General features: G+C 43.7%; 1 protein-coding gene across 3 annotated transcripts in view; it reads left to right on the top strand.

Annotated features, from left to right (window-relative positions):
* NBAS (neuroblastoma amplified sequence) overlaps positions 1-16,038 on the top strand; it is a 195,222-nt gene that overhangs the window by 35,221 nt on the left and 143,963 nt on the right. For all 3 annotated transcript variants that reach the window (XM_014461993.2, XM_023759896.1, XM_023759897.1), the window contains exons 12-18: positions 1,827-1,955; positions 8,270-8,333; positions 9,432-9,625; positions 11,049-11,306; positions 12,219-12,344; positions 14,584-14,735; positions 15,848-15,985. In XM_014461993.2, coding sequence (XP_014317479.1) covers positions 1,827-1,955; positions 8,270-8,333; positions 9,432-9,625; positions 11,049-11,306; positions 12,219-12,344; positions 14,584-14,735; positions 15,848-15,985 — 1,061 coding nt within the window. The remainder of the gene's footprint in view (positions 1-1,826; positions 1,956-8,269; positions 8,334-9,431; positions 9,626-11,048; positions 11,307-12,218; positions 12,345-14,583; positions 14,736-15,847; positions 15,986-16,038) is intronic.

The following is a 16,038-nucleotide window of genomic DNA, read 5'->3' as shown; positions in this document are numbered from 1 at the left end:
GTTTAATGAAGCCTTGGTAATTCCTGGGAGTTAGTTACCATATAGGTCACAAGTGACTAACTATTTTGATGACAAAAACAGTAAAGGATACCTGATCATCGTTTCTACGGAGGAGCATGCCTGTGACTACTAGGAAGGCATGCCCAGCTGGCAGTAATTGTGATGCAGCAGAAGTGACATGGACTGGGGTCGGAGACTGCACCCCGTTCAGGTTCTGCTGTCTGCACTGAATGCTCTTGGGCTGGTGTCTTAATGCTTTCAGGCCTTCAGGTTCTTCCTTTGTAAACTCTGAAGGATGGTGAGAGATGCGTCAGCTCCTAAGCATGCACGCTTCTGAGGCTCACTTGATGCCAAACCATAGGCTTACGAACTAGAGCTGTGGGAGGAAGATGCTGGTCCTTCTCCTTCTAGCCATGCCTGTCTCCATCGCATGGAAGGGAGATGCAGTAGTCAAAACTTTGCTGGAGTGCTTTTGCTTCTGTTGCTTTCCTTTCCCAGGCATTTGTATTTTAATCTTTCTTATATTTAGTTTTGGCTTTCTGGGGTAGAGCGTTCTATCCAGGTGAGGTGAGATTGGAGGGTGCTAATCTTCAGTGAGCTTAGAACATCCTGATATTTTCTTCTATCTACTCATCCAGCAATTTCCGAACTTCCTCAGATTGTTCTGTTTGTTGATGACGACTAATGTAGATAACATAGTGAATTGAGTCAGATGTAATTCTGGATTTTTAGTATAGTCATGTTTGGGTTTTGGTTCTGTAGCTGATATTTGGCACTATTCTTGAGCATTACAGGGAATGGTGGGGGCATGACCCTCCTAAGGGCATGCATGCTACCTAGTCCCTCCTGATTATTGCCGTCTGGGGATGGGGGCCCTGTGTTGCCAGCTTTCCTAAGGGATCAGGAGAAATAAGGTTCTGGGCTGCCATTTTCAGGTCTCTGTTTTAATCTCGAGGGTAAACTACCTTAGGCCCTGTCCTAATCCATGCTGACTGGGAAGCAGATGTCCAGTCAGTGTGTTGGGTTCTTCTGAGTCTTGTCGGTGGTAGACAGGTGATATTTCTGCTTGTGTGGTTCCTCTTGTGGTAGCTGAGCAAGACTGGTTTTCTCGTGGGAAAGGCCTGAAATTATTTGAATGAGTAGAACTTGAAAGATAAGATTTTCTCTGTGAACCATGAGGTTGGCCATGTAAAATCAGTGTACACATGGTTTCTCTCCTCTGTGGCAACAATTACTGGTAGTCTTTAAATGGGGTAATTTGCCAGCTTAAACATTCATAGTGCTTCCCAAGTTAAGAAATGCCTTTCTTCCTCCGGCTGCCGTAGTTCCATCACCCTTGGATCCTCTTCTCTTCTGTCTCTCTTCCTTCTCCTCCCTTTCCTTTTCTTCCGCGGCATGATTTGTGCCTGTCTATGATGGATAACATATTCCAGACATTGTGTGCAGATAGAATTTTGTAAAGATGTGAACCCAAAATTTAAGAAATTCATAACCTATGTAACATCAACCCATAAAAGTTATTGAGAACTCATGGTAGTTGATGTGTGGTATTAAGGAATATTTTTATAATGATATCATATTTGGTTTTTGGGTGATATGTAAATTATTACGCTATAAAACAGATGTAAAAGTCCTCCCGAAGGGTAAGAGTCCTGTTTCCATATGCCGGAGCACATTTATAATGACATGAAGCTGCTGGAACCCTTAATTACGAGAGATCATTGATGGCACGGCACCCTCTGAAGTGTGTTATTAAATTCTGGAAGTCATTTCTGTCGAGCTGCAAGCCCTCACCCTGTCATTAATGTCGTGTAATTTCTGTGCAGGATGGGATCTTTAAGATGAGCCTCTCTCCAGACGGGACCCTCCTTGCAGCCATTCACTTCTCAGGGAAACTAAGCATTTGGGCCGTCCCATCCCTGACGCAGCAAGGCGAGTGGAATCAGAACGAGCAGGTACGTCTCTCAACTCTCATCTTAGAATGAGTCTCGCTGGAGGGTGGCACTGGTGATGCTGATTTCATTTTGTTGATATTTTACTGTAGTGCACTACATAGTTTATTCTCATCATTCCAAACTTTAGTTAAGTTTTATTCTAAGTGTAGTAGGACAGATAAAAACAGAGTAGCACTGTGTACTGTTGTTAATTTCCAGCATGGGCACTCTGAATGCGGAGTGTAATCTGTCCATTAATCCTCCATTTCCCCCCTTTTCTCATTCCAGAAATACAGAATGGAGATGTTAGTTTTTTTTAGCAAAAGTCAACTAATGTGATTAAAGCTTTGGAGGGTCAGTATTCTAAAAGCATTACAATTCTTCCCAAATTTTGCAATGCTAGTAATATTGGACTTACTTATTGGCTTAAAGGAAATTATCACTCAAAAGATGGATAGTGAAGATATTGAGAAAGATAGAGCTGCTAACTTTTTAATGTCTTACAATGACAGGTTTTTAAATGAGTTGTTTAGGGACAGAATCAACATCAATTATAAATTAGAATCATGATGGGCAAGTGAGGTCAGCTTGTAGAATGCCATGTATTGTGGTAGACTGAAGATTTAAAGAAAATCTTCTCAATTGCACATAGTTTATGTTACAGAGCTTTTCCTCTTATCAGGATTATTGTACATTTCAGCACTTTAAGGGTTAATTTCCCTTCTTTCACTTCCCAGTCCCCCTTTGCCTATAGAAATACCTTGTCACCAGTTTTGGTGGATAGTTTTGTAATTCGAAGATTAGAGCATTTTCCCTGAATGATATGAATGGAGTGATGTCCGTTTTGAGAATTCTTTTAAATTTAATTTCACCAGTTAAATTGCACTATTGAAATCATTCTTAATGAACTAACAGCATTTTTTTTCAGATTAGTAGAGGAAAAGAGAAAGTGTCTGTACATTTTCTTTACTCTTTTCACTGACTTAATTTACTCATTTTGCTATTCAGTTCTTTGATATTTTTAACACAAGTTTAGGAAGATTATTTTTCCCCCATTGCTCCTACCTTGAATTTAATTTGGTCTCTGCATCTCTACCACTCTCTCTCACTTACCGAGTCTACGCTTGTTCTAAATGGAAGAGGTGCTCATTGGTCTTCGTCCTCGGTAGCTAACTATAAGGGACAGTCTCTCTCCTGAAATTATAGCTAATCTGACTTTATTTTCATTCTAGAAGTGGAATGGGTCAGCTCTCAAAAGTCCTTGAATGTGTTTTAGCTAAGCATGCCAGAGAATGGGTCCAAAAGGTGCCTGTATTTTACATGGTGATAAAGTATTCAGATTTCGTCATTTGGGAAGATCCTGATATTCTATTTTATGCGGGAAATTTTACATTTGGGCAAATTTTTTCTTAAATGGTGAAAAATTTTAATATTAAAGGCACTTCCCTTCTCCCTGACTTTCTGTTTTCTTAAATTATTTTCATTCACCTAATAGAAAGCACATTTAATATTTCATCTAGTGAATACCCTAGGACAGTGGTCGGCAAACTCATTAGTCAACAGAGCCAAATATCAACAGTACTTCTTCAAAATAGACTCGCCCAGGCCGAAAACCGACTTCTGCGCATGGGCCACGAAGTTTCAATCGCACTGTGTGCGCCCGCACGTGGTATTTTGTGGAAGAGCCACACTCAAGGGTCCAAAAAGCCGCATGTGGCTCGCAAGTCGCAATTTGCCGACCACGGCCCTAGGATGTCATACATGAAGCATAAGAGCTATTTGAGCAAAAACCCATTAGTATGCTTTTTGTTTACTGAAATTCTGGATAGCCTTTTTGTGTGCATCTAAAGACAACTTACATCTGTTGACCTACGCTCATCTTTTAAACATTTTTTTTGGTCTTAGTTGCCAATTAATGCCAGTATAATCCATTACTCTTTAACTCATAATGTTATTCACTAATTGGAATTTTATAATGATTCTATTAAAATAGTTTAAAAATCTTGAAACTCAGGAATGAATAACTAAATATCTCAGTAGTTGGACTAGGTCATCAGTGAAGTAATGGGAGAGGAATGGAAGGGCATTCAGAAATGGCAGAGCAGGTGCATGGTGGGAGGAGATGACATCGGGCTAGAAGTTAGTCTCTGGTGTAGAAGGCGTTGCTGTGGCCTGGTTGACCTGGGGTACCTCAGTGAGCTTCCCTCTCACCTCCCGTGGCTGGGATCCAGGGCCCCAAGCTGTCTGCTTATTTCCTGAGCACTTGTCCCCAGGTTAGTCTCAGGTAAGCAGTGGAGCTGATGCCCATGCTCTTTCCATGACCATGTTGGAAAACAAATGCATTTTAAAAAGGTCAGAAAAAACCCTGTTTATTAGACTTTATTTATTGGATGATCTTTAAAAGAACAGAGACAATCCTTTCTTTCGGCGAATGTAACACGGATCTCTTCTCTCCTCTCAGAGACGTTGAACTCTGAGCTAGTTAGTGTGTCCCAGGTTCTAGAATAAATAATTGAGATAGCCTGTCATTGCTAAACCCTTAACTTTATAATAATGTCCACAGTACATGCTGGGGTGGGCAGGAGAGGAGGATGGTAACTCTGTCCCGCAAAGGGAGTCTGAGCACCCACACATTGCTCAAGTCTCCCACCTGTATCCTGGGGGTCAATCACATTGGATTGGGCATTTTAGATTTGGCCTTTGATATGCAAAGGAGTCATTAAAATCTAGCATGCTAGAGTAAGTGCTGTGAAGCTCGTAACAGTACTATAAAGAGTAAGTAGCTACTATATTCATAACATCATCATAAGATAAAGTTCAGCGATTTTTTGAATCTCTACCAAATGCCAGAGTAGAAAATGCAGTAAGTCCCGGTCCTTGCCCTTAAGATGTTCATAGTCTTGCAAGGGAAATGATAAACAAATCAATAACATAACAAGTTAATATTATGAGAAGATAAGCTCAGAGGAAAGGCACATCAATTCAGCTGATGGTGTCGGCAGGAAGGACTATTGGGCATAAATAGCATTTGTGCCTTAAGGGTTGGCTGTCCAGAGAGCAGTTTTCATCTGTTTCATTTGCTTCACAGAAACCCTATTAAGTTAAAAATGGGTTTATACTCATTTTAATAGATAGGAATAGTGCTAAATGCGGTGAGCTTAGGTCATTAAATGTTAGTTTTAGAATTAAGATTTCATTTTGACCAGGCCCTGTGATTTCATAGGGCACACCTTTTTTCAGAGTATCTTCTGATAGTGCTTACCTTGAGTCATACCGACTTCATCTGAGCAAATCAGGTACGAGCTGCGGTATTGGTGGGAAACGGGCAGAGAGCCCGTGCCATTGACACGAATGCCTCCCCCTGGAGCTCTGCACTTCACTATGTAAAGACACTGGGGAGGTGATGTTAACATGTGAGACATGTGAACAACTGCTCTCCCTCCGCTAGCCATCGTCAGGTGACACTAGGCCAGCCTCGCAGGACAGGGCTCTGCCTCCCTCTGTGGCTGCCCTGGAAAATGAGTGCACCAGCCACTTAGTTTAACACGGTAAGCGTCCAGCCTGTTGTGTCTTCTGGACGGAAAGTATAGTGTCAGTCACCAGTGACTGACTGGGCACTTGACGTGTTAAAATAGATGCTGTGACAATGTGTAGGATATAGCTAGAGCTCATAATTTTTCCTGCAGCCTTGCCTGAGAAGAAGCTGATGTTACAGTTGCCCTGTACAAACGTAAACTCTTTTACCAAACTGTGGGTGCAGCTCCTCTGGGCCTTTCTTTCTGTCATGTGCAGCTTTAGTAGTTTTTATGTTGTGCGTTGTGTGATTATTTTCTCTATAAAATCTAATGATTAAAGATAGCAGTGCCAGTGCCTGTTCTGATTTACTGCTCTCTGGTTTTGAGTTGATTCAAGACTTTGGCTTTCATTGTCAGTACGAAAATCCATCTGGCTGGAAATCTGCGCGTGGGGAGCTTTGTTCATCTCTGGAATACAGTAAACTGCTAAGTGATTTTCATTTCAAACACTTCCCATATGTTATGTTTATATATTTACATCTCATTTTTGGCCTTAATTTTTCTCTGAAGAAGTTTTATTACTTGCCTCTTTGTTCTTCCTTAGACATAGTAGACAGAAAACTTACCTTTTTCCTTTCCATTTTATTTTCTTTTTGGCTCATAGTAGGTAAGGACTAGTGTTGTTAGATGGATGAGTCAATGAGGGATGAGTAAGAAGATGACCATTCAGGTGCTGAATGTTGGTACAATTCACAGCTGATTCCACGGCCTCACTGCTGTGAGCTCCTTGACATAGATTCTGCATATGCGCTGCTTCCATGGGGTCTAACGTGGGGCTTGGCATGTTAAATGTTAATAAGTGTTTGCGGAATGAATACACTTTTGAAAGGTTGTTTTTATGTTGTCAGAGGCAGGGGCTTCACTATATTTAGCTTCTAGCCATTAAAAAAAACAGATAAAAATTCTTACATGTGAAGAAAATGCTGGTTTAGCCATCACAGCCTTTCTATGCAAAATCTATAACTGTTTCTTGGGATATCCTTCTCCAGGCGACCACGACGCTAAAGTGAGGGCACCTTAGGCTGTTTGCAGACATGTGGTAGCAGGTCATACAAAGAGGGGTAACATGGAGATTCTCTTCAGAACACATCAATGTGGTGCCAGGAGTGAGTCCCCTGCTTTGCTCTGCTGGGTCATGGGAGCTTGGTGATCTGCCCTCCGAGCACCAGCCTACTGAGTGTGTACCACGTGTCTAAAGCATGGCCAGCTCATGGTTCTCTGCCTACAGAATGTGTACCATGTGTCTAAAGCAGGGGTGGGCAAACTTTTTGACTTGAGGGCCACAATGGGTTCTTAAACTGGACCGGAGGGCCGGAACAAAAGCATGGATGGAATGTTTGTGTGAACTAATATAAATTCAAAGTAAACATCATTACATAAAAGGGTACGGTCTTTTTTTTTTTTTAGTTCATTTCAAACGGGCCGGATCCGGCCCGTGGGCCGTAGTTTGCCCACGGCTGGTCTAAAGCATGGCCAGCTCATGGTTTTCTGCAGAGTCCTCGGAGTTGAAGGCTGATGAGGTCAACCAGGACAATCTATTTCTTCCCTTAGTATATAAACTTTGCCTTCCTCTCCCTCCCCCAAATAAATGTAGCCTTTTATGGTAAAGTTTAAAGAATTAGATCTTCTGTTCTCAGGGACTACTCTGAGTGACTTATTATAGTAGTAGAGGGTAGGAAGTTCTTTCAAGCCATGGAAAGAAATAGCAATTTTAATAGTGTCAATAGCCACTGATAAATTGGTAATATCATATATATGTTTACAGTGTTATATTAGATGAAAGCATATCTCTATATCTCTCTCTCTCTCTATAGATCCATATATCCATATCTATATATCTATCTATATCTAATTGATTTCAGAGAGGAAGGGAGGGAGAGAGATAGAAACATTAATGATGAGAATCATTGATCGGCTGCCTCCTGCATGCCCCTTACTGGGGATTGAGCCTGAAACCCAGGCATGTGCCCTGACTGGGAATCCAACCTTGACCTCCTGGTTCATGGGTCAATGCTCAGCCACTGATCAACACTGGCCAGGCATTAAAAGCATATTTGACTTAAGTATAGCATCACTTTTTTAGCCTGAAGATTTCAGATAAATGCCCAAATGATTCTTATTTTGGGACGGGTCTTTTTCTGTACTATTGTAATTCTGAAGATTAAGTAATTAACTGGGAGCCAAAAGGGAGTCTGATAGTGGTGTAATTGCAGTTGTTTTAGGATATTTGAGAGATAATGATGTGTCCTTGCATCCACAAAGGTGGATAGAACATTATGTTGCCGTGAGATTAGAACATGAATGGACTCAGTTTAAAGATTGCATGCTTATGCACTTAACTTAGTAGATTTTTAGTCATAGACAGAACTGGATTGCTTGGAAATTGTGGAGTCCAAGCTCAGAGCCATGGAAGCCGAGCCTGAAGGGGTTGCTCAGTGACAGTGGCCGGGGTCGGACTGGTGTTCCCAGGGGCACGGCTGTCTTCCCGTCTGTCAGGGCGAGTGGGTGTGAGTGTGCAGAATCAGTCGTTAGTGTATCTTGCTTCCATTTGTGTTAGTTGTATACTTACTTGCTGTCTTATGGTCTCGTGCACACTGTTTTCTTCATATTCAGTCCCAACACCCAATGTGCACATTTTAAGTGTAAGAACAGTTGCTTTTCAAGCGTAAGGAGAGGTCCCAGGGAAGCAGCGCCTTGATGATGTTCTCACTGTTTCTTAAACCGCGGACTCAGCAGGTCATGTGTATGTTTCCCATGTAGCCAGGGTACGATGACCTCAACCCCGACTGGACACTCTCTACGGAGAAGAGGAAAAAAGTCAAAGGTGAGTCCTGTGAAATATGATATTTAAACACCTTAAGAGACTCCGATTGTATACTAAAGGTGCTCTTTAGATGACCTAATGGATGTAGGGGAGGGAACAAATCTTTTTCTTTTCATCCTCTTGGGCTTTTGCTGAGCCCTGAAAATTAGACAAAAGACAGAGTAACAAGAGGAAAACAAGTAGAAGCCTAGTAGCATGCACAGGGCGCTTGCCCGTGGGAGCACCCCCAGATGAGTAACTCCAAGGGTTGGTTGGAAATTGGGCTTCTATAGCGTCTTAGAAAAGGGACAATACATTTTAGAGAAGTGACAAGACAAAGGAAAAGAACTTTGAGTTTCTTGAATTCCTTCAGCTTAAAGTATTTATGTCGAAGTGGCGTGTTTTGGGTCGGCCCTTACCCTGATCGCCTTCACAAGTGTGTGAGGCAGTCAGCGTTGAAACCTATCGTACATTTGTCTTGTGTTTTTCAAAAGGGTATAATTCTCATATTATTGTTTGTCTGAAAGTGATGTATGAATATTTTCCAAAATATTTTATAACCTTGATGATTTGTGCCCTTTGTGCCCACCTACCTTTTAGTTTGTTATGTTGAAAATGTGAAATAGAGTGCTGTATGTTTCATTTTCTGAGAGGAACTCTGCATCCCTGTAATTTTGAACTTTGGCAATTTCTTGGCACTCAGGTGTTTATTAAATAAGCTAGAGGCTCAGTGCATGGAAATTCATGCAAGAGTAGGCCTCCCTTCCCCCAGCTGCCAGCACCGGCTTCCCTCCGGCACCTGGGACCCGGGCTGCTTCCCTCTGACTGCCACTGGCAGGCGCCCGGGACCCAGGTTGCTTAGCTCGGGCCCCGGCTTCGTCCGGAAGGACATCCGGAATGACTCCCGTAAGGACATTTGGTCTAATTAGCATATTACTCTTTTAATATTATAGATTACCGTTTTATTAGAATTAGAGTGATGACTTGTAGTTCATGTGTTCTCATTATTTGCCATATCTTCAGCGCCCAGTCTGGTGGTTGAGTTGGTTATTGGGCCAGGTGTGTGTAGCTAGCCCACACTGGCAGGTGCGTGAGCATTGGTTCCCTTTTCCCCGTTAGATAAAAAGTCCTTGTACCCGCTTGTGGATGTGAATTGGTGGGCGGACAGTGCCGTGATCTTGGCTCGCTGCTCAGGGGCTTTGACCGTTTCCTCCGTGAAAACTTTGAAGAATCTACTGGGAAAATCCTGTGAGTGGTTTGAACCGGCACCTCAAGTCACCGCTGCCCACGACGGGGGATTTTTAAGTTTGGAGGTAATGCTTTCCTTCCAGAGCCTCTGTGTGCTTGAAAGAAAACATGAATTTCACCCACAACCTAAAGCTCTGTATTTGTTTTCATTTTGTTAATCCTCATCCGAGGACATATTTCCATTGATTTTTAGAGAGAGAGGAAGGGAGGGGGAGAGAGAGAGAAACATCGATGTGAGAGAGACACATCGATTAGTTGCCTCCTGCAGGCACCCTGAGGAGGGCTAGGGATCAAGCCTGCAACCGTGGTACATGCCCTTGACCGGAGTTGAACCCGGGACCTTTCAGTCCATGCTTTCTACCCACTGAGCCAAACTGGCTAGGGCAAGATCTGGTGTTTTTTTTGTTGTTTTTTTTTAAATTTGTTATCCCATTTTCTAATTTTGGCTTTAAGAACAAAAGTCTGTGATTGGAATCACAGATTGAGTGCAGTATAAAAAAGATCTATTGTCGTCTACGGCCATACCACCCTGAACGCGCCCGATCTCGTCTAAAAAAGATCTATTGTTTAGTCAATTAAAATTTTTGCATTGTAGAAGAATGAGGAAAATGGATAGTCATTTTGCTATCTATAACTATTTTTTCTTCACTGACATGATAGATTTTTTCTTTTTTTCTAGATTAATCATTTTAAAATGTAAAAGTTATTGCTACCTAAGAAATATAGACTTTAACCTATTTCTATGAATATGACAATTTTAAAAAATTGTTTTTTCAGTAAGAAAAGCTTGTTTATCATGACAAAAGACTGGAAAATAGAGGCTAGTAATTTAAAGTTATGTCTTGGTCATTTAAAATTCTGATTGTAAGTCTTTGAAGGCTAGCATCCTTCAATAGCTTTCACTTCGATGTAGATGGACAAATATTTTTCGCCTCAAAGTTTGTTACGCAGTCTGTGTTATTTGGAGAGAATTAAGGCCTAGCTTCTAAGCCAACTCTGTTAAGTCTGAAATGAAAGTTATCTTTACCAGTCAGGCTTCCAGACTCAGAACTTTGTGAAGCTCCTGGACACTTTTCTCAGTCGAGGAGATACATACGTTCATGTTCCTTTTCTAAATAGATAAGACAAATCATCGTCTTCTCCACAGCTGGTATGAAAATAGCAGCAGTGAAGAAATTAACATTCTCGACTCCTTCATGTCCCTAGAATAATCACCAGGCGCGTATGCACAAGATCATCCTAATGACTTATTATTAAAGCGGGCTTTAGTTTCGGAGATCAGCAGCCAGCAGTGCATTTGAACGCTTCTGGAGCTGTTGACGTAGATCATGTTTGTTGTTGGGTGCCTTTGAGTTCCATTTTTAGTTTTAATCACACGCCTGATGAAAGGAATCAAATCAGAGTAGAATTAAAAGTGTTTTTCTCGTTAACGCTAACACTTGTCTTTGGTTCCTCACTATTAGTTTAACATGTCTCTGTACCGTTCAGTGTGAGATCAAACTTGCCCCCAAACGCTCTCGTTTGGAGACGAGGGGTGCAGAAGACGACGAAGGGGAGGAGGACGCCGACTCTGATCAGGAAGTGTCTGCCAAGGCTCGCTACTTCGGTTACGTCAAACAGGGCCTGTACCTGGTGACCGAGATGGAGCGGTTTGCCCCGCCACGGAAGCGCCCACGGGCCATCACCAAGCACTACCGCCTCGTGAGCCTGCGCTCCACCACGCCCGAGGAGCTGTACCACCGCAAGGTGAGCCATCCTGCGGCCGTGCTCGGGGAGCCCTGAGTTCACCAATGGGACTGAGACCAAAACCTCTTTCTTTAATAAAGGAAGGAATTTAAAGAGAAATTGTGCCCTGGCTGGCTTTGCTCAGTGGTTAGAGCACCGGCCCTCGTTTTGAAGGGTTGTGAGTTCAATTCCAGGTCCAGGGCCTGTACCTGGGTTGCAGGTTCGATGTCTGGCCCTGATAGGGGCAGAGTGCCAGAGGCAGCTAATTGATTTGTCTCTTTCACATCAATGTCTCTCTCTCTCTTTCCTCTCTTCTCTTCCCTCCCCACCTTCTTTCCACTCTCAATGGAAAAAAATATCCTCGGGTGAGGATTACAAGAAAAAGGGTGGGGGGGTTGTTATATTATCAACATGTTTAAATCATCAGTAGTATTTAACTTTTGAAAATAATGCAGGTCTTTGTGCCTGAGTCCTGAAAATAAAAGTGATGAAAGATGAATTCACTTAGCCTGTCCACGCTGTGGCTGAGCCCGGGATGCTGCTGCCCCTCCCGTGGCCTGTGTGGGTCCCTGCAGCTGTGTCCTCAGGCTCCAGGTGGTGCAGGGGACCTGCTCGTGCGCTTTCTCACGGGCTCTGCGTGGAGGCAGAGGGGGTCGCACAGGGTGCTCCCAGCGGTGCTGCTGCTGAGCGACCTGGGCCGAGCCCTGCACCAGCGCAGGCTGCTGGCACTGCCCCTCTGGGTTTGCTTTGTAAGCGTGGGCATTCCTCCTCTTCTCTCCGCTTGTGTGAAAGTGCTCAGGTAAACGCTGGGTCTGTCTGCCGTGAGACTAGTTAGGAATGCTGACCAGGTTAGGGGTGTTCATTGCTCATCACATCGTCACTGTGACCCGGGGCAGCTCGGTAACGCTCCTGTGTCCCTTTCCTTGTCCGAAGATCGAGAGTGAAGAGTATGAGGAGGCCTTGTCTCTGGCGCAGACCTATGGCCTGGACACTGACCTCGTGTACCAGAGGCAGTGGAGGAAGTCGGCGGTCAACATCGCTTCCATTCAGAACTACCTGGTAGGTTTCAAGATCTTGGTAAGGTGGTAATATTCCAATCTATGGAACATCTTTTAGCTGAAGGGCTGCATATGAGAGTACTTTATATTGCTGACTTCTCTGAAGCTGATGAAGTATGTTTTACTCAACCCAGAAAAATGACCTTGTTACCCTATTTTATTGGCCCTGTAGCTGGACTTTGGTGCTGGAGACACAGGAATGAATATTTACTGATAAACCAGCCGACTGCCTGGTTTTGGGCTAATCCTTCCTCCTCATCTACCTCAGTTACTTCTCTTTACCTATTATCAGTCAGGGCCCCACCAGAAGCCAGAACCCATTCGGTAATTAGGGCAGGGAAAGTGTGAATGTGAGAATGATTTTACAGTAACAACAGATTAACTATAAAGGGGTAAAGAGGACGTCAAGGAATTCCTTCCACCTAGGGCTGAAGGAGCGTACCCGGGGGGACGGCCTCGGAAGGGAGGCTCCTCCCCGGCAGGGGTCCAGCCCTCCTTGGACAAGGAGTGGTTGCAGCACACTGGACAGAATTGCAGTCCTCCGGATGTTGTGGGCCAGGACTGCTCCTCAGATGCTGAGCTCACTCCATAATTGCCCAAGTTGGCAGGCAGAAAAAGGCGGGGTGGATGGGCAAGCCGGGTGCCTATTGCTGGGGTACGTCAATGAGTGGGGATTGGAAAACCCTAGAGACTGGCAAGCAAGAAACCCGCCATCGGCACTTTTTCAGCTCAGGGCTGGCAGATAGGAGCCATGTCTAGGACTGAAAAGAAAAAACTCCCACTGGAGTGGGCGGGCATAGTCTGGGAGGCTTCCTCCTCACTGGGAAGTGAAATTCAATGAGAGGTGGTGCTAGGGACGGTGAAGGGGGAGTGGAGCCGCTGTATAACGGGTTTTTCTATGAGGGAGCTTGTAATCTGACTGAGAGGACAAGCTTCATGCCCAAGATATAAATAACTGCACAGAAGATTCCACGTCAGTACTGTGGGAACCTAGTGAGGGAGCGGTCATTACAGACCCAGTGGTTATGGGAGGCTTTAGCTAGTGAAGACGTTTTGAGCAGGGATGAGAAAGGACTCAAAGTAGGCCTTCCAGAGATGGGAGAGGGACCACATTCTTAATGAGACACATGTCTGAGCAAATTGGAAGAACATGAGCATGATTCATGAGGCCAGTGACCACATCTGTCTTATTCATTGCTGTGTCCTCCAGTCTAGTCCAGTGCCTGGCAGTAAATATTTCTTGGGTGAATAATGAGCTCTGTAAGTAAACCAGTCTGCTGGGTCTGATGGTCCGCAAGAGGGAACACTGTGAAATGTGATTAGAAAGACACATTGGTTTGGGTTTGGGGGGGTTGTTGAAAGCGCATGATGACTTAGGCCTTATGTCTTCAGGGGGTGGGGGATGATTGTGGTGATCTGACTGTGGAGGTGCAGGGGAAGGTGATGTAGAAGATGAACTGGAGTGGAAGGAGCAAGGTGGGGGAACCCTGCAAAGGGTGAGGACTCCTACAGTGTCGCAGGTGTTGGGTATTGATGACAGACACTGGAATGCAGGCCACAGACACGGAGGAGGGGAAATGAATTAAGAGACATTTAAAGAAAGAATTGATATGCTAGAATGTGTAAAAGAATATAGGGTACGAGTCACATCTTCAAATTTGTAACACTAATGAGTTTTTCTATGAAGAGGGCAAGTCGAGGGTTTAGAATGGAGTCAGAGGAAGCAGTTGGGAGGGAGGAATAGTTCCTTGGTCTTTCCAAAGAACAGCATTATATGACTTCTGTGATTCAGTTATCATCCATACTTAGTGACACATCTCATGGTCAAATAGACACAGAACCTCGATGTGCTCTGCCTCATTAGATTTGTTTCAAAGTTACACACGCTGGTTCCATCTTATCTGGGCTTTCTGCTTTATTTTCTACTCTATTATATAGCCCCAGTGAAAAGTAAAAAGCAACTATAAACGTTTGGAAAGTTTTTTCTTTTCTGTTTCCAAAAATGAATACGTAGCTTTGTGTTTCATTAAAAGAAGAAAGACAGCAGTTGGAACCACATTCGCGACATTGAATTCTAATCATCACTGGGGAGTGGGAATTACCTTGATTCTGTTGACCCTCTCCAGCAGCTGCCTAGGCTCCTTGAGGTATAGCTTTACAGTTCTAGACGGCAGCTGTCAGCTGCTAATGGATGGTCTGGGTTGATTGATGCCTCTGTGTTTCATTTTCTTTGCATCCAGAGTAAAATAAAGAAACGGTCCTGGGTTCTTCATGAGTGTCTGGAAAGAGTTCCTGAAAACGTGGACGCTGCGAAAGAGCTGCTGCAGTATGGACTGAAGGGCACAGACCTGGAGGCGCTCTTGGCAATAGGGAGAGGAGTGGATGAGGGCAGGTTGGTGACAGAAGGATTGGGGCGCAGAAGGGCAGCTGACGTGAATGCTTTTAAGCTGAGACATTGGGAAGGGTAAACATTCTTCTATTTAGGTTATTCTGTGATCAAGCAGTTGCCTTAGATTAATGTTGTCTTATCTGAGGTCCCAGTTGTCTTCTCTTTTAGTGAAATGTATTTACATATGATAGCCTGATGATAGGAAAAGAGCAGATGCTACAAACATTTACCGAACACTGGCCACTTCTAAGCTCTGGGCTTAAGCACATACCTAGTGTGCCAATAAGGCCAATGAGCCCCCTTAGGCAAGTGTGAGCTTCATTCACTTTCTTTTTTTAAATAAATATATTTTTATTGATTTCAGAGAGGAAGGGAGAGGGAGAGAGAGAGAAACATCAATGATGAGAGAGAATCATTGATTGGCCGCCCTCTGCACGCCCCACGCACTGGGGATCAAGCCTACAACCCAGGTATGTATCCTGACCAGGAATTGAACCGTGACCTCCTGGTTCATAGGTCGGTGCTCAACCACTGAGCCACGCCAGCCGGGCTCATCCACTCTCTTTATCTGTGACATCATACCGGCCTCCCAGAATCACCTGGAGTGATGAAACTGTATATCTGGTGGAAGCACCTCATAAACCTTTAAGTCCCATACAAATGTCAGTGCATAGTAAAATAAAGTGATTTGCTGAGAGCCATTGCTCACCAGACATTTGGAACATTTGTGAGATATAAATGCGATAGGATATCTGATACATAAATAACGTAAAGGAGACCTACATTCATTATCATTCTGAGACCTTAAAAAGAAGTGATTCAAATTGTAAACTCGGGCAACATTTTCTTCATATGCTGTTTCACATTGGGTGCATTCTTGATTTTAAAAATTTCTCGATGTGCTGATCACTGACAACCTGGTGACATTGTCCATCCCTAGGGGTATAACCAGTGAGCCACTTTGTTACAATGGCAACAGCTTTCTTTCCAGTGAGGAGTTGTTTCCATGGAAATCCAATTAATGATAAAGTCAGTCACCGTAGGGGAGAGTGGGTTTTCACTACATGAAATTAAAAAAAAAAATCAAAATAGATGTGTGTTTTCTTTTCCTGCAGATTCACGTTACCTGGTGAGGTAGACATCGAGGGCATCTCCTATGAGGAGCTCTTGCCTGAGGACGAGCCCGCCCAGAATGCAAAGGAGAAGGAGTGCAGGAGGAGAGGAGAACTGCTTCGCTTAGTGCACTTTTCAGAGTAAGGGGTGTATTACTGCTCCTTTGGCAATTTCTCTAAAAGAATGAGTCACC

The sequence above is a fragment of the Myotis lucifugus genome, unplaced genomic scaffold (assembly GCF_000147115.1).
Source record: "Myotis lucifugus unplaced genomic scaffold, Myoluc2.0 scaffold_165, whole genome shotgun sequence".
NCBI lineage: Eukaryota > Metazoa > Chordata > Mammalia > Chiroptera > Vespertilionidae > Myotis > Myotis lucifugus.
Note: the sequence above shows the minus strand (reverse complement) of the source record. Positions and strands in the feature narration are given on the sequence as shown.